The 24000-nt window shown below is 33.3% G+C and overlaps 2 protein-coding genes across 16 annotated transcripts in view; one reads left to right on the forward strand and one right to left on the reverse strand.

Moving 5' to 3' along the window:
• The window catches only part of LOC126779485 (protein neuralized), a 41569-nt gene extending 30065 nt beyond the window's left edge, over nt 1-11504 (reverse strand). The window contains exon 1 of the mRNA XM_050503498.1: nt 11135-11504. Within this exon, the coding sequence (XP_050359455.1) occupies nt 11135-11162 (28 nt within the window). The 5' untranslated portion in view covers nt 11163-11504. The remainder of the gene's footprint in view (nt 1-11134) is intronic.
• A 327-nt stretch (nt 11505-11831) lies between these two features.
• Nucleotides 11832-24000, forward strand: part of LOC126779589 (hybrid signal transduction histidine kinase M-like) — a 132909-nt gene continuing 120740 nt past the window's right edge. For 5 of the 15 annotated variants that reach the window (XR_007670374.1, XR_007670373.1, XR_007670369.1 and 2 more), the window contains exons 1-2: nt 22237-23245; nt 23457-23543. Coding sequence is in view for 12 of the 15 variants with exons in the window: in XM_050503714.1 (XP_050359671.1) it covers nt 22246-23245; nt 23457-23543 (1087 nt within the window). In the remaining 3 variants the exon portion in view is untranslated. The other 10 variants (XM_050503725.1, XM_050503724.1, XM_050503718.1 and 7 more) reach the window with 7 other exon arrangements.

Genomic DNA, 24000 nt, shown 5'->3' on the forward strand with positions numbered 1-24000 from the left:
ACACTGGCTCACTCACCCTTCAAACCGGAACTCAACAATATCAAGTATTGCTGTTTTGCGGTAGAATATCTGATGAGTATATTCACTCGTTACTCATTTCTTTAAATGTACAGTAACAGTAACAGCCTGTGAATGTCCCACTGCTGGGCTAAGGCCTCTTCCCCTTTTTTGAGGAGAAGGTATGGAGCTTATTCCACCACGCTGTTCCAATGCGGGTTAGTGGAATACATATGTGTCAAAATTTCAGTGAAATTAGATTCGGTTTCCTCGCGATGTTTTCATTCACCGTCAAGCACGAGATGAATTATAAACACAAATTAAGCACATGAAAATTCAGTGGTGCCTGCCGGGTTTGAACCCACGATCATCGGTTAGGAATCACGCGTTCTAACCACTATTCCATCTCGGCTCTTCAAATGTAATACATAGTTATTTATATACAATTATATCTTTTTAGTTTTCGCCTACAGCTTCGCCCGCGCTATAGAGGAAGGGAAGACGGGTGTTATATAAAAGAATAGCCTATGCTCTGAGATCCAAGATTCTCAACAAATTTCATCAAAATCTGTTCAGTGATTTAGCCGTGAACAGACAGAGTTACAGAATTAATATTCATTATTATTAATACAAAAAAGTACATATTCAGCAAATCTTATAACAGAAATGAATGCCTTACATTGATGGGAATAAGAGAGGAGGCCTTAACCCAGCAGATACATCAGTGGAATAGGGATTTTACTTTATAATAAACGAGGTAACCACCATTAACATCCTGAACGCTTTAAATCTAAACTCCAAAATAATTGTATGCTTAACTTTAATGGATAAATCATTAACAAATGTTATATCAATTCAATTATTTGGTGTTGCTCTGTTCCGGTTTGAAGGGTGAGTGCGACACTGATAACTACAGGCACGAGGGTCATAACATCTTATTTCCCAAGATTGGTGGTGCATTAGCGATGTAAGAGCAAACTATCGGCTATGGTGACCACTTACCAATCTACCTACTAAGGATAAAGAAAAGTTGTACTAACAGGTCAATTATTTACAATTACCATAGGAAAATGTTACATCCCTTATTCAAGTATCTACAATGACGTTTAACTGACAGCTCAAAGGAAAACACGTCGACGTCATAAAAGAAAATTCAAAATTCGAACAATATATTATTCATCTAAATTCAACAAGTACAAAACAAAGACCCGACACATTGCAGCCAGCTCTTTCCATTTGTTTTCGTAATTTCCTTCATACACCAAGAAACAACTGGCATATTCTAAAGGGTTTAGCTTGAAGAACTGCGTTTGAACACATCAAAGCCATTCGTTTTAGCTCGGCCAGATGTAAATTGCACCTTGCAGAGCCTGCGCATGCGCCATCTGCGTCAGTTCACTGACCTACTAATAAAAGGCGACGAACGAATTTGTCCTAAGCCACCTTTTGAGTACGAAATCTTGGATTATTAGCAATTATATTATGACAAGTTGCTAGCCGCGGTTTTGTTTACTTCTTAAATACTACAAAAAAAAAATTTCCAGTCTCTATGGTCTTATATATAAACGGGTGTTTGTTTGAATACTAATCTGCCTCTTTCTGTCGTGATTGATTTGACATCCGAAAGAAAAAGACACATCATACTAGGTGGTAGGGCTTTGTGCTAGCCCGTCTGGGTAGATAACTGGATTTTATTAAAACCTATCCGATAAAAAATACATAAAAGTAATAGCATTATCCATTTTCAAATAATTACTAATAATTTTTAAGGAATTCTTTATCCCCCTTCTTTTAAGCTTGTGTTAGGAGAGGGGACGATAAAAATCAGGATCGAACCTGCGACTTTTACAACATCATGCCGCTTTATATATATATAGCATATATAATACCCACTATCATGATGATCGGCCAAATGTTGTCGAAGCCTCGCACATATATAATACAAATGTTTTTACATATATAAATAAATCGCACCTGTACAATGACGCAACTGAAAATCGTTTAATAAAACTATTATATTATCTACAATTTCGTAAAAATGGCAGATGGTGATCGCGGACAGTTATGTATATTATCCATCTGGGTACCGCTCATCTAGATTAGTTACAAATAAAAATAAATCCAATAAAATACATCCGTAGCGATTACAACAGCACGCGTTTAATAAAAATTAAATTTCAAATCATACGTCAATCTAAATATCAATACCAGATGCGCACGCGCCAAATGCCGGAAGCCCTTTTGGGACATTCACTTAAGAAAAAAAAACATGTGCTTCGATTCCGTTTTATGCGCGTGCGCATGACACCTTTACATCTTAATTCAAGTGCAAATACAATACATCCATTAGACGTACCACATTTATTGGGCTTCGATAGGTAACAGCTTGTGAATGTTCCACTGCTGGGCAAAGAACTCGTTTTCTCTCGAAAAGATTTAGAGCTTATACCGCCACACCTTCTAAAGTAACACTTGACATTTGATACCGTTATCGTTGATTAAAATTATTCATATTCTAACCGCTGGATAAATTTTTTATGGTATTGATAGGCTGCCTGGTAAATGGGTCATCGCCGCAAAGACATTGGCGATGTAAGAAATATTAAATAATTGGGAACGACGAACGAAGTTCCATGTGCCTGGTTATGGACATAGAAATGTTAATTATGAGATCAAGAAACTTGTTTCCGCCAACGTCTGCGACCACGTGTTGGAATGTTTATGTCCTTCCATGAAATTCGAGCTTGCTTCATACCGAATTTCATCAAAATCGGTTCAGTAGTTTAGCCGTGAAAGTACACGCATAGATAGTAGGAACAACCATTAAAAATATCAAATTGGATTGATACAAAGAATCCGCAGCTTTTTCTTGTAAATAAATAAAAAATCCCAAAAAAAACACAGTTTATATTCAAAATTAAATTCTACATCTCAATATAATTATATTAACTTTAAGATTAAAATATAAAAATAAAGGGAGTTACGAAAATTCCTCGCGCGCAAGGACGGTCGCGGCCATTTGCAAAAAATAATAGCGCGCATCTGCTGTGGTGGCACGCGAGGGTCGCGTGTCTTTTGAGTATGGAGCGATTATGAAAAATATTTTAAGCCAACATGTGTACGGTGTAGGCTTTCTCGTTTATAGGTTTTATGGTTTTTTTTTTTTAATAAAAAAATTGAGACGAAGATACGATAAAGTTAGGTCGATAACATTTTAATTTAAAAAAAATATATATTTAAGCGTAAAATTCATACAATTATTTTCGTTAATATTACATCATATCTATACTTATATTATAAAGAAATAACATTTGTATGTCTGTTTTGGAATGAATAAACTAAAAAACTACTAAACCGATTTTAATAATTATTTTATCTAAAGAAAACTTTATTATCAGCGACTCAAATAGATTATATTTTATTTAAAAAAAAAAATAAGAGATCTATACGAAAATTGCAAAAATGTAAACCAAGCTATCAAGATTTTTCCTATAAAATATCTACTAAGATGGATAACTCAACGCGGACGAAGTCAGAGCGGTCCGCTAGTAATATATAATCATGGGTGTTGTTGATTAGATTAGAACGGACTTCGATTCTATTTGTTCAATAAATATTTATGAATAATTATGGCATAGTTGTTAGAACGCGTGAATCTTAACCGATGATCGTGGGTTCAAACCCGAGCAAGCGCCACTGAATTTTCATGTACATAATTTGTGATTATAATTCATCTCGTGCTATACGGTGAAGGAAAACATCGTGAGGAAACCTGCATGTGTCTAATTTAACTGAATTTCTGCCACATGTGTATTCCATCAACCCGCCTTGGAGCAGCGTGGTGGAATAAGCTCCATAGCTTCTCTTCAAAAAGGGAGAGGAGGCCTTAGCCCAGCAGTGGGACATTGACTGGCTGTTACTGTACTGTACTGAGATAACTCAATCCGGACGAAGTCAGAGCGGTCCACCAGTAATACATGACCATGGCTGTTGTTGTTGATTAGAATAGAACGGACTTCGATTCTATTTAATCGATAAATATTTATGAATTAACTAATAATAAATACGATTACATTTAAAAAGGCAATAATATTAACTAATGTTCGCTAAATAGTTTCATTTCCACACTTATTTTCATTTTTTTTTTTTTAATTATTGCACTGAAGTTCGTCTATAAATACTAACAACAAGAAAAAAAAATGGTTTAACAAAGAGAAAATTATATGGAATTGTTTTTTCTTTGCCTATTTAATCTATATATTATATATATAAGCGAAATACATCACGATATCTTTCTTTTATAATATATGCGGGTTGGTAGAATACACATGTGACAGAATTTCAATGAAATTAAACACGTGCACGTTTCCTCACGATGTTTTCCATCACCGTAAAGCACGGTATGAATTATAACAAATTAAGCAGATGAAAATTGTGTGCTTGTGCATTGGTGCTTGCCCGGGTTTGAAACCACGGTCATCGGTTAAGATTCACGGCGTCTAACCACTAGGCCATCTCGGCTTCAATCCCCTTTTATTAATATATACCGTAACCGTAACAGCCTGTGAATGTCCCACAGCTGGGCTAAAGGCCTCCGCACCTCTTTTTGAGGAGAAGGTTTGGAGCTTATTCCACCACGCTGCTCCAATGCGGGTTGGTGGAATACACATGTGGCAGAATTTCAGTGAAATTAGACACATTCAGGTTTCCTCACGATGTTTTCCTTCACCGTCAAGCACGACATGAATTATAATCACAAATTAAGCACATGAAAATTCAGTGGTGCTTGCCCGGGTTTGAACCCACGATCATCGGTTAAGATTCACGGCGTCTAACCACTAGGCCATCTCGGCTTCAATCCCCTTTTATTAATATATATATTGTATATAATATAGTCAGATGCTAGAAGTTATCATTATTTATACGTGCCTATATAATGCAGACATTTGTTGTAAAAATTAGTAACCTACACGTATACAATATACATCCGTGACATTTCTTAGCTCCGTAATCGGATAAAAGGTGTACATACCGTAACTACAAAACGAAATAAGCGACAATGAATTTTGAACTCTATTTAAAAGGTAATAAAGGTCAAAACTTTTGTTTCAAACGAAAACATTTAATCAAAAAATAATAAACTATTAATTTTGAACTTTATTAATACATTAATAAAGTTCAAAACGTTTCATCCGTATAAAGAGCGTAAAGTTCATCACTAACAGCTGACAATCAGCTGTCAATTTTATAAGACAACATAAAATCAACTCTATTCCTAGAAGAATAAGGTTGAAATTCTAATAAATTACGAAAAGAAATTTCTACCTGTGTATTAGTTTTTTTCTTGCGGTTTTCGACTTTTCGAAGGGAGGAGGTGAGGTGACAGCTGGACTTTAAGACAAAGCGGAATAATTAAGGGTGGACGATCGACCTGTTATTCGTATGTTCATAATAAGGGGGGCAGAATTTACAAGTGCCTATACGAGTGCCGAGAGCCGCGATGGCTCAGTGATTAGAACGCATGAATCTTAACCGATGATCTTGCGTTCAAACTCAGGCAAGCACCACTGAATTATCATGTGCTTAATTTGTATTTATAATTTCGACAGTGAAGGAAAACATCGTGAAACCTGCATGTGTCTAATTTCATTGAAATTCTGCCACATGTGTATTCCACCAACGCGCAATGGAATAGCGTGGTGGAAACAGCTCCAAACCTTTTCTTGTGTTAGATATAAATAACTATATCCTTTCATGGAATTCAACCTATCTTCATACAAAATTTCATCAAAATCGGTTCGGGGAATAAAACTAAACGTTACCTTGGAACTTACTTATAATATTTGCATTTGAAATTCTGAGCCAATTTGAAGATTACCCCGGACAAACAGACAGACAAAAAATATATATAATTTTGGTTTTGGTAACTCGCAAATACTCATATCACCTTAAAACGCTTTTGAAATCATAGACAACTCAATTTTTTTTATTTATTCAGATATAATTAAATTCAGAAGGCCACGCATTCATTAAAATATATCCCAAAATCTTGTAAAATAAAAAATATCAGTATTATTCCTTAACTTTTTTTTTATTTCCTTGCGCAAACCTTCTCTATTGTCAAGCAAATCAGCCGACTGAGAGACCATATGATTCCATAAATAGAACCATTCTTACTTTTACCATTTTGCATTACATCAGATGATCGAGAAAAAAAAAGTAACAAAAACTCTTTGCATAACCGAACTCTTTATTTCAAGTTCATTGTATAAAGAACACAAATTCCCTTCAATAGAAAACAAATTTTATTACCATAACATAAAGTGTACTTTCGTATAAAAATACGCCGTCCATTTCGTACTGGCCTTTTATATCGCGAAAAACACGTGCGCTGGTGAAAAAAATAAAAGAATAACAGGTAGACGCTACAGCTGATTGTCAGCTGTTTGTAAACGCATACCAGAATAATTTACCACTATGTACTCAATTATGAACAGGAGAAATTGACATTTAACCGAATAATAATAAGAGTTGTTTTTGTGTACGGTCAAAATGTCATAGAACCTGATGATATTGAGCAATTATCGAACAATTCCAAATTTAAATTAGTTACAAATAGTACTCTATTTTATTATATGTACGTATTTTGAATTAGACAAAAATATACTTAAGCTACTATTTATTAAAGTCGATTTTTAAGTTTTAATAAATAAATTATAGAACTTTTTCAAAATTTATAAAATGATTATTTATATTTTCGTTTCATAACTTAAAGTATAAGGAAAGTCGATTCAAAATTCAAAGGAATAAGTTATATTTTTATTTAAACAATTTTATTTATACTTTTTTCTTAGACTTGATTTATAGTTGAAGAACCATGGGAACTGCCAAGGAGGTTTCATCTTCTTTGTAAGAAATTAGACGACAAGTTTTTTTTTAAATCTAAACTGGGTTCTGTTCAAGGGTAGTACAAAGATATTTTTTTACATTACAGAATAAAGATATTTTTGAGATTATCATAAGAAACATACGACCGAATTACTGAAATACATTATTCATTTCAGAATTAATTGAAATTTTTTTTGAACAGACTAACATACAGAAATTGAAACAAAATCAAGCGAAGGCTAAGCGAAATGTAGACTTATTTGACATAAAAAAAAAACCTATGTTAAAATCAAAGAAAAATTTCTTTGAAATCCGTTCGATAGATATGACGTAACTAACATACATATAGACATTCAAACTGTCCCATATACATATGTAAGAGTAACAACTATTATTATTAAAATTATTAGAACTATAAAAAAACTGGTGTCCGCACGCGGCTCCACTCGCGTGTTAGGGGTCAGGTGTTAATAACTTATTTCCTTTTATGTACTCGGGCAACGTGTAAAACTTTATAATAATCGGTCAAGTAATTAACACGTGAAAGTGAACCAAAATAATAAACAAACAAAATTGTATATAATTTTTTATTGATTAAAGTAATATCTCTTAATATATATAATTCTTATGTACGTGTGTTTGTCACCTAACTCCTACGAACGGGCTGGAACGATTTGGATGAAATTTAATGTGTTTATTTCAATGGGTTTCCTGGATGGTAAGGCACTAAATGAAAAAATGTCTGTATGGCAGGACGACGTCTGCCGGGACCGCTTCTATTATATATTTTATACGTAGCAAAATTTATTTTATTTTTTGAATTTATTACCTTGATAAGAAAACTTTATTTTCATTTCATTACAGTATCTGAGTATCTCTAACTTCTTTTGACTGCCTCGTTGGTCTAGTGGCTTGATATAAGGCCGCAGACCCGGAGGTCCAGGGTTCAATTCCCAGGTCGGGCCAATAAAAAGTTATTGGGTTTTTCTGTCAGAAAATCCTCAGTAGCAGCCCGGAGTGTGGAAGTTGGAAGTGTGTACACTCCCGCGCCTCGGAAAGCACGTAAGGCCGTCGGTCCTGCGCCTGAACTCTTTCCGGTCGTGTCGGATTGCCGTCCCATCGGATTATGAGAGTCAGGGAGTAGAGAGTGCACCTGTGTTTGCGCACACAATTGTGCACTATAATATCTCCTGCGTAGTTGGCTAATCTCTCTTGAGATTGGCCGCCGTGGCCGAAATCGGGCTGGAGGACGTTATTATTATCTTTAACTTCAAGTGATTTGTCACCAATAGTGGTGAATTTTTGTAACAAACATGGTACGACCCTTTTTAGGTTTATACTCTTAATTAATCCCGTAATCGGTGCACGAAAACATCGTGAGGAAACCTGTATGTTTTGGATACAAATTTGTCAAATGTCTACCAACTTTTTCCCCTGTAATAGAAGAGTGTGAATCCTCAAATAACTATAAATACATAATAACTATAAATATTGTTTATAGGATAACTAGATAAACAATGCCATCCTCTTCTTACAAATTTAAAATCAGTGATGACAGAGAGAGAGATCAGTTTATCATTAATTAAACACCCTTATTTGGGCATGATTATGATATTACTGGCATATCAATTTGGTCTATCTTGTCAATGGTCGAAATAAATATAAATAAATAAGAATAAATTCATTAATTTTGAGCAATAGTTTAGGAGTATGGTAACCGCTGTACAGTTCGAAGAGAAAAGATACGGTATGAAATTGTGTAAAGTTAAAAAAAACATTAATAAACCGTGGTCAAGGGTGGCATTCATCTATGGCATTTACATTAACAATTTTATGCTTTTTATCGAATATAACGCCATATGTAAAGTATTTATTTTATGTATTACTTTCAGGTTTAATTATAATTACAAAATTGCACAAACAAAAAAAAAACTAATCCAGTGTCAATTGCCAAATCTTTTCTTGTTAGATTCATTATCGAATTGGTGGTAATTGTTACTTTAACTATTAATGTAATGCATTATAATTATGCAATTTGTATATAAAAAAAAATTTCAGCACTGGAAAGAGTTCAGCAACAAGTTTGGGTTTTCTGAGGAACAAGAAAGTAAATTTCTTTACTGAACAGCAACTTAGATTACTCGATTTTGGTATATCAAGCATATTGATCAACCTGCTTTATAACTGCAACTAAACGCCAATGAGTAATTCAATTGACATTTTGTCGGAGTATAATAATTAACATTGTGAAGACATAGCTAAAAAACATTTTAGATTGTACTTAGTTTAGTGAGACAAAATGTCGTGGTTCTTTTTGTTATAGTATAGGTAGGCGGACGATCATATGGGCACCTGTTGGTAAGTGGTCAACAATGCCCATAGACATTGGAATTGTAAGCAATGTTAATCATCGCTTACGTCGTCAATGCGCCACCAACCTCGGGAACTAAGCTGTTATGTCCCTTGTGCCTGTAATTACGCTAGCTCCCTCACCCTTCAAACCAGAACACAACAATACCAAGTACTGCTGTTTCGCGCTAGAATATCACGAAGTTCACGAGGTCTTGAATAAATTAGTGTTCATTATGATTTTTCGAGAAAATTGAATTTTGAATTACAGTAAAGTTATTATTGGAACTTTTTATTGAAAAATGAACGTGGATATAAGTAGGTAAGCGAAGATGTTGTTATTATAAAAAAAGATTCAAGAACTGTTTGTTGTGCATTATAAAGCATAGCTGTTAGCAAATCGTATGGAATATGTATCTTATCTGTATTGTGACCATAATTACTGTTTTGAAGCGGACAGTCCCAATTTCAAGCTCAATGTCCCGCTGTTTTATAAAAACTTAGAAATCTTATATTATAAAAGAAAGCTAAAAAGCTGTGACTATGAATTTAAAAATACTATGAGCCTTAAGAAACTAGACTTTATTTTTTTAAACTATATCATTCATTGGCAACTTAATCATCCCACTGACATAATGATTATTCCCACTACTGAGAACTACTACTGGTGGTAGGGCTTTGTGCAAGCTCGTCTGGGTAGGTACCACCCACTCATCAGATATTCTACCGCAAAACAGCAATACTTGATATTGTTGTGTTCCGGTTTGAAGGGTGAGTGAGCCAGTGTAATTAGAAGCACAAGGGACATAAAATCTTAGTTCCCAAGGTTGGTGGCGCATTGGCTATAAGCGATGGTTGACATTTCTTAGAATGCCAATGTCTAAGGGCGTTTGGTGACCACTTACCATCAGGTGGCCCATATGCTCGTCCACCTTCCTATCCTATAAAAAAAAAAAAAAACATTTATAGCAGAATTATAAAAATTAATATCATTATTCTATTATGAATTAAAGGAAAATGTGTGATTTATTCTTTATTCAAAAATTATATTCCTTTAGAATATTAAAAAAAAAACAATTTATAGAAATAGAAAAGATTGATTTAATATTTTACAATAACAGTCTGTGAATGTCCCACTGCTGGGCTAAGGCCTCCTCTCCCTTTTTGAGGAGAAGGTTTTAGAGCTTATTTCTTAGTATTTATTATCTTTATACATAAAAAATATTACTAACACAACAACAAGACAATCATGGTCATTTTTCACTGAGTTTTGTATCTATATTTAAATTTAATTCTATATTCTTTCTTTGGGTCTTGTGAATATTTAGAATAGAAGCAAAGAATACAGAATAACAATACAAATAAATATAAAATTAAAAAAAAATGCCTCAACTAATTAATTTCTCAATTTAAGTGAGACTTATTAATTTGTTATTTGGGGCAATTTGAAAATACTGCTTATTAAAATTCAATTAACTTAATTTGTATAATAATATATATATATTTAAAAAAACCATTAATCATTAAACTATAGAGTTGCTAATTATTTTAAAATACTTTTTAATCACTATTTGTTTTTATTTAATTGTGATAAAAATGTTTTTAATCAATTGCTTCATTGTTATGACACTGTTATATTTAACTTCAAAATTCTGTTATTATTTATATTAAAAAAAGATAATATTATGTAGTATATTAAATTATCGAAAAAAATTATATAAATAGGAAACTATTTTAATTAATTATACAATTGTTTGATAATATTATTATAGCACAAACAATAAGTTAATTTCTGTTTATTTAAAAGATATAGGTTATGTTAATAGGAACTATTCGTGTCTTGTTAGAATCTTGTTAGATGCCCAAAATTTGTGTTTACGAAACAATTATAATCACTTACCCGGCATAGCGCTCCCAGTTTGACCCATTTTTTGTAAAAATTCTTGCACTATAATCACAATGAATGATTTGTATAAACACGTTACGTCCTGTACACGAGTCGGCGTCCGTTCATTACACACTAAACTGAACTATGAACTCTAATAATGCACGTAAATATATTTGTTTAATTGATGTAATACATTATAAATTACATTGTTTTAATTTTATTTATATAAAACATATATTTCTTATAAGAATCTGGTAACTTAAGTACTAAGTTTTGTAAACTACGAAGGAACAATTATTTCGTTATAAAAATGATTGCACGTTATTATATTACATGATTGCTAATATTTTTAATGTTTTTCAACATTAACACAAAAACTTGCAAATATTCTCAAATTGACGTATGACATTATATTTATGAAATAATAGATACTAAATTGTACGTTCGGATATCTTGTAAGTTTATTTGAATTTTAAAAGAAAAGGTTTTTAGTACTCAAAATATTAACAAAATCTATTTCACATCTTTGAAAAAATTATAAACATAGGTATAAATAAATATGACTATAACTTTAAGTTTTGACTCATTTACGGTTTATATAATTTATTACAATGGCAACATTTTAATAAAGATGTCAACTGTCAAGTAGTGCTTTATAACATATAAAAACGTTATTTAGTGTTTAAATAGCTTGTTTAATTTTGAACTTACTTATTTACTTTATATATGAGAAATAATAAAATACAATTTAAACAACATGGCTAATAGATTAGTTAGTAAAAAACAAGCTCTACTCGTACGTAAAGAAGAGTTATTACGCGAGTTAAAATATTATGAAAAAAGAATCGATGAAGCTAGAAACATAAAACAGAAGTCTAGTTTTCATGAAAACGACAGGTAAATATTTACACACATTTTAATATTTTGCATGTCTTATTTTATTTATTTTATTAAGCCACCGAAAATAAATAAAAAAAATCCTTTTACCAACAATCGAACTATTATAAAATTAAAAAGTTATCCAATATTTTAAAGATGAACTATTTATTGTAAAAAACAAAAGTTTCAAGATCTCCTTTGCGTAAACTTTCTTAAGCTTATTAAAACATTGTATCAATGAAAATCGAGGAGTTATAAACCACCAAATCAAGTGTTTACACTCGCTTCCGTATTTTATATATGATAAAATTTCATTGTCGATATCAACAGTAAAAGTAAAACATTACTCTGTTGGGTAGACACCTCGCTTTTAGCTTATTCTACCATATTCTTTAAGCGTGGGTTACTAGATACACCATATGGCGCAGATTCGCCAGTGTAAACCAATGGCTGATTACCTGATTAGATAAGAACCTGTAATCTTCAGTTTAGAACCACACGTTTTATCCACTCAGCTCTTAATCAACAAGTAATTTTTTTTAAAATTTTATAGTTCAGATTCGGATCAAGAGATTTCTATAGAAATATGTCCATCGATAGCCGAGCTCAAATTGCAACAAAGCAGCTTGAAGACATGTCTCCATGCTACACAGGAACTGACCAGTGTTCAAGTTTTGCAGTCGGAAGTCAATATCTTAGTTGAGGATCCAGTATATGAAGGGTAAGTCTCATATACAATGTTTGAATAATGATACAACATTATTGATTTAGCAGCTAGTTTGCTGTTTGAATACTAGATTGAGGCAAAACTAAATTGTATTGTATTTGTGTAATTATCTATATAAGTATGTATTTACAAAAGAAAAGTAGTTATTGCCAAGGCTTTAGCTTGAAACTAGAAATTGATAATGAAAGAATTGGTGTTGTTACACTGCCATTCTAGATATCACATAATTGTGCTTTGTGTATGATTTGTCTCTGAGCATTCACTTTCCTTTGTTTTTTATTTGTGTATCCATATGAGATCTTGGGTTTGAATCCCATGTTATAAAATAAGTCATAATCAGTCAGGATAATACTATGTAGGATACTTCTCAGCTACAGCTTGGAGTCTGGAAGTTAGGTTTTAAAAAGCATATAAATAAATCATCTTAGTGAGTTATCTCATCATCTCATCCGACTCTGCAATTGAGCGATTACAGAGTGCACCTGGTTAACAATGTGTTTTTTGTTTTAGCGAGACTCAAATAACGGATGAGGGTACATGGAAAGAAATTATGGTTGAATGTCGAGTTGATCTCGTACCATTCTCAATGAGCTATTACATGCATAGACCTGTAAGTATATATTTACAATTATATAATTTTACAGTAAGCGACAGTGAGCGGAGATACCCCACTGTAGACTGACCGACAACTGAATTTTCATCTGAAGAAATGTGCATGAGCATTTTTCTTTCTAATGTTTTATCAGTAATGACAGAAAGAGAGAAATTTGCGTTAAACAAAAACTCTACTTTGCAAAATTTAGCAATAAGACAGTCAATAAATAAACATAAATAAGAATAAACATTTATTAAATTTAATAAAATGTTTCTAAATATCTCATTAATAATATAAGTAGAGCCAAGCGGGTAGAACGTTTGAATCTTAACCAATGCTTGTCGGTTCAAACCAGAGCAAATACCACTGTATTTTCATGTGCTTAACTTGTGTTTATAATTCATCTTGTGCTTGACGGTGAAGGAAAACATTGAGAAGAAACCTGCATGTGCCTAATTTCACTGAAATTCTGCCACATGTGTATTCCACCAATCCAAATTGGAGCAGCGAGGTGGAATAAGCTCGAAACCTTCTCCTCATAAAAAGAGAGGAGGCCTTAGCCCAGTGGGACATTTACAGGCTGTTACTACAAATTTCTCATTGAAGCAAAATATATATTTGTTAAGAATAATGATCGGTTAAAAGGTTGTAATAGAAATAATCGCTTTTTATTGTATAAATATGTTTTGTTCATGTATTATCATTATTATTAACATACTAATCATTACATATGAAAGATATCGAGATGAGATTGTAGACAATTTTTAGTACTTTTTATAATTTTGACATTTTCCTAAACGGTTAATAAATATTATAAATTTTCTTTACGGATATTGCTTAGAATTTGCTTACCTTTACTAGTATTTTTTTTTTAAATATACAGCAACGTAATTATATTCACTTGAATAAATATTTTATTATTAATCACTGCTATCAGATACAACTAAATTTAAGTGACTAATGTAAGTTACGACACGTCCGCGATTGCAGATAAATTTTAATGCATGTCTTAACATGATTTCTTGTAAATAATAATACACCCCCACCGCCGCACTGCACCCTCCCCGCTGCACCCGCGTGCACCGCAGAGACAAGTTGCAACCTGTTAAATCGAATTAGTCGCATCTGAGCTTGCGCCTGAGTGTCATTAGTCACTTTTTTTTTTCATGGAATGAACTATTTTTTTTCACAATGATACTACTATTAAAATAAGGATTATATAAACACTCGCTAACCGCTATTTGTTTATTTGTTATTAGGAAGACAAACAGTTACAAAATATTATCACATAAAAAAAATTACTATTCAATCAAGTCGTCACAAGTATATCATAAGTAAATCAAAAATCATTAAATAGAAGATTGTTATATATATATGTATATATATGTTATATATGTATATATATATATATATATATATATATATATATATATATATATATATATATACATATAATAAAAATAAAAATTAAAATGATAGATTAAAGTTTCATGAAATATGACGAAATAAAAAATCCTAAACATATTTATGGTGAAAATTAATTTTCAATTATATTTCGTACATAGTAACTATATGCAGCGCTAAGGGCTAAGACATCGTAAAACACGTCCGAAGTATTTTGAAACGAGTAATTCAGAAGTATTCAATTTGCGACCCGCCGAGCTTTTGTGGTCTTTAACTCGGCGCTTTTGTGGTCTTTAACTATTATAAATTTCAAATGTTACTCGATCAACAAAAAATACGGTTCATAGTTGTTTTTTTTTTTAATTTGTAACAATCCCGAAACAATTAAATCTTTTTGTTTGCGCTCACGACATATTATAAAACAAAAGTCCGCTCGCCGCGTCTGCCTGTCTGTACTTTATAAACTCAAAAATTATCGAACAAGTTTTCTATACGTTTTCACGAACTACTTATTCACCAGTAACAGCCTGTGAATGTCCCACTGATGGGCTAAGGCCTCCTCTCCCTTTTGAAGGTTATTCCACCACGCTGCTCCAATGCCGGTTAGTGGAGTACACAAGTGGCAGAATTTCAGTGAAATTAGACCAGGTTTCCTCACGATGTTTTGCTTCACCGTTAAGCACGAGATGAATTATAATCACAAATTAAGCATATGAAAATTCAGTGGTCCTTGCCCGGGTTTGAACCCACGATCATCGGTTAAGACTCACGCGTTCTTGGATAACAATAAAGTATTATTATTATTATTATTTCTATTTAACTTTTAAAGTTTCTCTTTTTTCGAAGGGTTTAAACATAAAACGCGGGCTGCAGCCAAGCGGAGTGTTGCTTATATTTTATTATTATTATTATTTTGTATCTTTTTTTTGTATCTCCCTTTTAACAGGGGTAACTTAACTATCACGCGTTTGTTAAAGATTAAATTGACAATGGTGATGCGAGGAACTTTCGTGTAAGACGTGTGGTGATCAGTATGACAGCTTTTTGTAAAAGTGCGAGAGTGGACTTGGACATTTGGAGAATATTGAGATTAGTCTTGATTGTTTTTGGGATAACGCCTGTTCTGGAGAGAATGATTGGTAAAATTTTCACTGTGTTTATTGAACATTGTTTTTTAATTTAATTAGCCAATCCTATGTATTTTATTACTTTTTCATTGTGTGTACTGAGTAGGTTGTGTGTATTACATACGGCAATATCGACTATATAAACTATTTTGTTGTTTTTGTCTACCACTGTTATATCCGGTCTATTATAATGTATGGTTTGGTCGGTGGTGATCGTTCGATCCCAATAGATTTTATAATAATTATTTTCTAGAATTTTACAGGGTTGGTATTTATAGTAAGCTACTTTATTTGTTATGAATTTATATTGATGGGATAAGTTTTGGTGAATTATTGCTGCTACTTGGTCATGCCTGTGCTTATAATCAGTTTGGATGATTGACTTGCAAGCACCGGTTATGTGTTGAATCGTTGCTGAACTGCTTTGGCAACGTCTACATAAATCAGTCGGTAAATTAGCTGTGCGAATTATATGTTTCTGATAGTTTCGGGTGTCTATTACTTGATCTTGTATGGCTATCATAAAAGCCTCTGTCTCGTGGAATAACACACCACGCCGCAGCCACTCGTTCGACGCTTCCATGTCGACATGTGCTTGGCTCAAGTCGGCTCGATGTCTTCCATGCAATAACTTTTGTGACCACTTACTAATATTTTGTTATTTATTAATTATTTGTTTACTTGATTGTTTATTTCTATTATGTATGTTAAGTGGAGTGATTTTTTTATCAGCTTCAGTTATGTGTTCATGGATTGGAGTACTTTCTCAGCTTAGCTATGAGACTATTGTGCAAATTATGTATATCAATGAAACCTCTTCCTCCTTCACCGCGTGGTAGTGCGATTCTCTGTATACAACTTTTGGGGTGATGTTTCCTGTGTGTGGTCATATGTGTGTTTATTATTCGCTGTAGTTTTTGTAGATCACTTTTAGACCAATTTATAATTCCAAAGGAATATGTGAGTAATGCTATTGCATAGGTATTAATTGCTTTTGTGCTGTTGCGTGAATTTAAACGTGTTTTTAATATTTGATTTAACCTTATTTTAAACTTCTGTATCAATTCTTTTTTTATTTGTTTGTGTTTTATTTGCTTAGACTGGTGATATCCTAAATACTTATAAGTGCTCATTTCATCCATTGCTTCTATTTGTTCTCCCGTTTCTAACATATATCTATTTGTTTCCGTTTTCCCCCTATTTATTGAATGCATTTTACATTTATCAACCCCAAAGTGCATTTGTATGTCCTTAGAAAAAGATTGTGTGACGTCTGTTAGTTTTATAAGTTCGGTTTTAGTAGTTCCATAGATCTTTATATCGTCCATGTACATTAACTGGGAAATAAGACAGTGTGTGCCATTATGTTTTAGTTTGAAACCAGGATTAGTATTATTAAGTAAATTGGAAAGGGGGTTGAGTGCCATACAAAACCATAACGGACTAAGTGCATCTCCTTGAAATATTCCTCTTTGTATTTTAATCGGGTCAGTAGTAATTGATGCGTTATTCTGATAAACTTTAAGTGTGGTTTACCTCTGAGGCATTATACAATTAAAAAAATTTATAAGTACCGGGTCGATCTTATAAAGTTGAAGTACATGTAGAAGCCAACTGTGAGGTACCGAATAAAATGCCTTCTTATACTCGACATACATCGTGTAGATATTTCGTTTGCTGGTCAGTGCCTGTTTCATTACTATTGTATCTATAACCAATTGTTCTTTACATCCTTGACTATTTTTCCTACAACCTTTTTGTTGTTCTGCTAAAATTTTTTATACTTCTAAGTGCTGATAAATGATTCCGTTAATACATCCTGTCATTATTTAATATATTGTTTGTAAATATGTGATTGGTCTATAATTTGCAGGATTTTTAAGATCCGATTCTTTAGGGAGCATGTAGGTTACCAGTTATTAAAAACTTTGGTATAATTTCTGTTGATTTGATGAATTGACATATGTGATTATGAATGTATGGATGCAAGTGAGTTTCTTAAGCCAAAAATTATGTATGTTATCAGTACTACGAGCTTTCCAGTTATGTGTGCGTTTGATAATCTGAGTAAACGTTTCTCTTGGTATGTCTTTAAAATTCATTTGCTCTATATGCGTATTATCTCCGATGTTCTGAAGCCAGTTGGCGTTTACATTATGTTGGACTGGATTTGACCAAATAAAATTCGTGAAGTTTTTGTGGTGTGGTGTATTCAGTATTTTGAGTTAATGTGTTCTGATTATGTGTTCCAAAATTTCTGTAAAATGTTCTTCCATTATTTGTAAATGCCAAATTTTGTTGTTTTCTATGTTTACATGTTAAGTATCGTTTAAGCCTTTTAGATGCGGCATTTAATTTTTGTTTTAATGTGTCAAGAAAATGTTCTAATTCAATATTTGGTTCCTCGTATTGACTGTGGGTTTTATACTTTACTTTAATATCGTCTACGGTTTTGATTACTCTCTGGTTTCTATTACCTGCAATATATTGGGTTAATCTTCCGATTTCTAGTCTATACTTTTCACTTCTTTTTTCAATTCTTCTCTGCCATGTCGGTGTTTTAAGGTATTTTTTTTGAACTGTATCATTGCTTACTCTAAAAATTGTGCCATTACAGACAGCTGCTGTATAAGCTGCCGAGTAAATTAGTGCATGTAAATATTTAAAATCTACGTTGTTATTTAAATGTTTCGGGAGGATTTCATTATTCAATGTTCGTGTAATATTAGCAAATTTACGAGTAGTTTTTTGTTTTGGAATATATGGTCTTTCTTCTGGCTGCATATCTTTAAACCTATTTATTGCGTTATTAAACTAAACTAAAACTAAACTAAAGCTGGGTGTTAATTTACTATTTTCTAACAAAATAATATCATTTTCATTTTCAGTCAAAGATATAACGTTACCTAAAATGGTTTCGTGCTGGCTGTGATTTGAGTCTGTTGAAGCTATATTTGATTCTATGGATATTCTATGGTGTTCAGATTGATTTATAGCATTTTGTAGTTTTTTTTTAATTTCTATTTTAATTTCTTCTATCTTATCTTTATTTACCAAATTATTGAAAAATATTACATTTCGCTGATCTGCAATTCTTTGTTCTGAAAGATGTGAAAGGTGTGGATGTTTGTCTACAACGAGCTGAAATAACTTTTTCCGATAAGCTGTTTTATTTGTTTCTAGGTTTGTTGATTCAAAATAACATCGGACTGTATCTTCATTGATTACATTGGACCATTTCATTCGTTTATTACTGTTTGAGTTTATCTGTGAGGCTAGCTGTTCGGACTGAGATGATTGTCTGCGTGGAAAATCTACTATTCCTCCCTCTGTCTGTATTTTATCTGCCACTTCATTTCTTATCTCATCTAAAACGTTCTGTGGTAGTAATTTGCGCCCGAGAATAGCACGTCGTTGATCTCCTACACGTTGTTTATTATTATTATTATTATTATTATTATTCTTACCACTGAGCCATCTCTGCATTACTATTATTTATTCACCAGCGAACAAAAAGTATTTATCTTCGATTTATAATTCTGATGTTTGCTATTTCAGAACCGTCTATTCGCGCCCGTGTCCTACAGAAACTTAAACGTGTCCCCCGTGAAGGTGGCACACAAACGAGAACTGGCCAAGTCTGTGCTATCAGCGGTGACCACACCGAGCGATGCTGTTGAGGTAATTTTTCAAATTGATTTAAAATACACTCTAATCCAAGTACATTATGTATATACGTATGTGATGGTGTCCTGACCAATTTCTGTGCGCAAATGTTGTGCGCAAACACAGATGCACTCTCATAATCCGATAGGACGGCATACCGACACGAACGGAGGCAGTTCGAGCGTTGTGAGAGGCTTTCGGAACTTTTCAAGTCAAGAGTGAAAACACCGGCCTGTTCCCAATTTCGAGCTGCTACCGAGGGTTTCTCTGAAGACACAATAACATTTTATTTACCCTGGATTGAACTCATGACCTCGAGATCCACAGCTTTATTATATCTATTAGACTAACGAAGCCATAAATGCCCATAAAAATATGATAAAAAAATGTTGCATTCCGTCAATTAGTTATGTGATCTTTAATGTGTTTTATGTTTTAGAAAAGTCAGATTATATTGTGGCTCAGAATTAGCCCTTCATGTACGGTACAAGAGAGCTGATTCTGAAAGCATTCAAGTTGAAAGAACACATTTATTTTGAGACATTTAGACTTCAGTACGTTAATTGAATTCACAAAATAGTTTCAAAAGAAAGCTTGCTGTATACAGGTTTTTCTGGCAAATGGTATAGGTCGCGGATTGAATGCGATAAATCGGACTATATTGTCATTTCTAATGTCCATAATTAACGGTATTCCTTATGCTTATAGTAACCCAAACTGTTGCAGGTGCTCCGTAACTATGCGCGTGCGCATCGCTCACGACGATGTTCGCTGGCTCGACTCGCGGAGAAGTACGCGGATTCACTCTACATGGAGCCGATGGTGAGCTTACTGTAACAATTTAGGACTTAAAGCTTGTATTAGGACAGACAAAAATAATTTGAATTTAGTTTCTGTTTATCCCACAAAAATGTCATATAGCAATAATTTTTGACTGGTGATAGGGCTTTGTGCAAGCTCGTCTGGATAGGTACCACCCAACGATCAGATATTCTACCGCAAAACAGCAGTACTCGTTATTGTTGTGTTCCGGTTGAAAGGGTGAGTGAGCCAGTGTAATTACAGGACATAAAATCTTACTTCCCAAGGTTGGTGGCGCATTGGCTATATAAACGATAATATAATATCCTAGGACATTTTTCACACACGGCCATCTGATCCCAAATTAAGCTTGTACAGAGCTTGTGCTAAGGAAACCAGACAACTGATATACTACATATACTATTTTTCTTTTGTACATACATACTTATATAGATAATTACAACCAGACTCAGGACAAACAGATATGTTCATGCACACAAAAATCTGTCCTGGGGGGGAATCGAACCCACAACCTTCGTCGTGAAAGGCAAGCATCCACCAACCACGCCAACCGGCTCGGCAAGCGATGGTTGACATTACAATGCCAATGTCTAAAGGCGTTTGGAGCCCACTCCCGCCTTCCTATTCTATAAAAAAAAATATCTTGCAATTGCGGAAATACAAACATTCTCCTAGTTTAGGGTGCCAGGGTTTCTCTGAATTTATTTATAAAAACTATTTCAATAAATATTATTATTATTAGAGTATATTGACCCCTTAGTTGAACCATTGTTCTGGAATAAGATGTAACGTCATGGCGCTATAATGTCAGAGGCCTTCCAAGGGGATCGAGATATAAGTGGGGCATATAGCTTTTAGACTTTCTACGGAAAGTTATATTTGAAATGATATATTTACAATGATAAATGTTTGCACTTAAGCGTTACAAAATAATATATATTATAATTCCATAGTAAGTCTTTGTCCAGCGGTGGGACATTAACAGTATTTTTTTATTTTATTTCAGGCCGATGGTGGATACATGTTGAAGTGTGCGAATATTCTAGAAGTATCTTGGACGTTACAGAACAAATGGTCTCCGATTGCACATTTTCATCATCGTCTTAAGTTTGATGTGGAATATATGGGTATGTTTTTAGAATATATAAAGTAAAAGGAAAGTCCTACTCTTTTTTTTTTTGAAAAGGTAGGTCGACGCGCGTGGGCCACCTGATATTAAGTGGTCACCACCGCCTATAGACATTGGCAGTGTAAGAAATGTTAACCAACACTTACATTAAGATGTTATGTCCCTTGTGCCTTTTATTACACTGGCTCAGGCACCATACAATACCAAGTCCTGCTGTCTCTCTATCTCTCTCATCCTCTTTCTCTCTCTCTTGTCTATTGTCTTATCTCATCAAGGTTGTTAGCTTATTATATCACGGTACGTTTTATGACGTGACATACCCAAATGCACCTGTGAAAAATTCTACCAATGGGAGAATTTTGATTTTTCAGAGGTCTTAAACTTTTGTTTTAATGAAAATAATTGGATTGGTTTTTAGTAAAACCCATAGCGCTAGCTTATATTCGGGACTCGCCTTCACCTTACTTGCAGAACCAAAATTATTTTAATATGGAATTCTAATTTAAAAATAGAATACCAACAAATATTTTCACTCGTTTTACAGATGAATCATACATAAAAATAATAGCGCAAACGCACAAACAGCTCTCAGATCCAGCGATCGACACAGACGAGCGAACGCTCCTCATGGCGAAGATAATAAATACATGTCTCGAAGCAGAGAAGCCAACCCAAGAACTACACCAGAGCTTCGAAGCGCAGAGCCTCAGAGAGAGACGGCAGACGCTTGACGAGGAACCAGAAGTTCCAGCTGGTAAGTCTAAAGACAGCGAAATGATGGCTCCACCGAAATATCCACCGAAGAAAAATAAACCTAAAGGCAAAGAGAATACGGTCGCTAATGCAAAAGATAAGAAACGTCCAAGTGAACATGATAATGAAGCGAGCGTTAAAAGAGGAAAAACAGATAATAATGATGATACTATTAAAGCTTCAACTTCGAAAACTAAACTTAAACCACCTAATAAAGTTAATGCAATAGAATTAAATGTTACAAAAGCTAAGAAAACAAATGATTTGCAATTAAATGATATTGAAATTGATGATAATGCATCGAAGGACAAAGTAGAAGGTAATCCTGTAAATGCAGGTTCGAAAACATCTAATGAAGTTCTCATATCGAAAAGTAATTCATCTAATGCTAAGAAAGAAGCAAAAATGGTCGCAGATAGTGAAAAGTCAAACGTCAATGTTGCTAGTACAAAAAACGCTAATAAAAATGATAACACAGATAAAAACAACAGTAATAAAACTAAGAAAGTTGCCACAGATAAAAATATTGAAACAGTTAACAAAAAAGATGGTATTTCTGATGTTAATAAGAAGGCTGTTGATAAAATTAAAACTCTTAAAACAAAATCGAAAACTCAAGATGGCTTACAGGTTAAGAAAGCTAAATTAACAGAAACAGAGTCCATGAATACAGTTGATAAATCGAAACATATCAAAAAAGTAAATACAGATAAAACAAAATATTCACAAACAAATGACGTCACTAAATCAAATAATGAAGCAAAAAACTTAAATCCTAACCGAAGTGCAGAGAAAAAAAAAGAAAAAAATTTAGCAGAACGTTTTTCTAAAAACAAAATTGTTACAAATAAAAATGTCAATGAAAAAATAAATAATAAAATTAGCTTAAATAATAAAAGTAAAGCTATAAACAAGATAAATAAGATTGTTAGTGGAAAAACAGTTGATACGAACTCAAAGATACCCCAAAAGAGACCGTCTTCTGAAAATATTAAGAAGAATCCGTTAAGGATTAGTCCGAGTAAGTAACATTTGAATTAAAAATTAGTCAAGACAAAATGTATGTCGGGTTTTACTTGTATTATTATATCATCAATAGCATGTATGCTTGTTATTGTACTCCAAACCGACTTGTTATTTGAATATTTAAACTTTATAATTATAACATGCTATAAACCGCTATAGTGACATTCATTTTTATATATATAATTATATAAAGAGAATATTTTCAGGAAAACCACAATCCAATATGGCGGTGGAACAAGACAGTTCGAAATCTTCCGTTAAAAGTTTACAGAAACCCGTTACAAATATACCGAGTAAGTTAATCTTATTTTATCATCTGTGTGTGATGAGGTGCGGGGTATGACGACTACGGGGAGTGAGGGAGGTGCGGGCGGAAGGTATCACAACTCATTTCATTCGAGCTTAGTTTTCCGCCGCCTGCATATCCTTCAGTCCCCTTTGTCACGAGAATTGATGTGTAAACGTGTGCGCTGGAGTACGCTGACACACACATCAACGCACTTTTTATTTTTATTGAATAGGTAGGCGGACGAGCATATGGGCCATTGATGGTAAGTGGACACCAACGCCAATAGACATTGGCATTGTAAGAAATGTTAACCATCGCTTACATCCCCAATGCGCCATCAACCTTGGGAACTAAGATGTTATGTCCCTTGTGCCTGTAATTACACTGGCTCATTCACCCTTTAATCCGGAACACAACAATACCAAGTACAGCTTTTTAGCGGTAGAATATCTGATGAGTGG

Source organism: Nymphalis io, chromosome 29 (genome assembly GCF_905147045.1).
Source record: "Nymphalis io chromosome 29, ilAglIoxx1.1, whole genome shotgun sequence".
In the NCBI taxonomy this organism is placed as follows: Eukaryota; Metazoa; Arthropoda; class Insecta; order Lepidoptera; family Nymphalidae; genus Nymphalis; species Nymphalis io.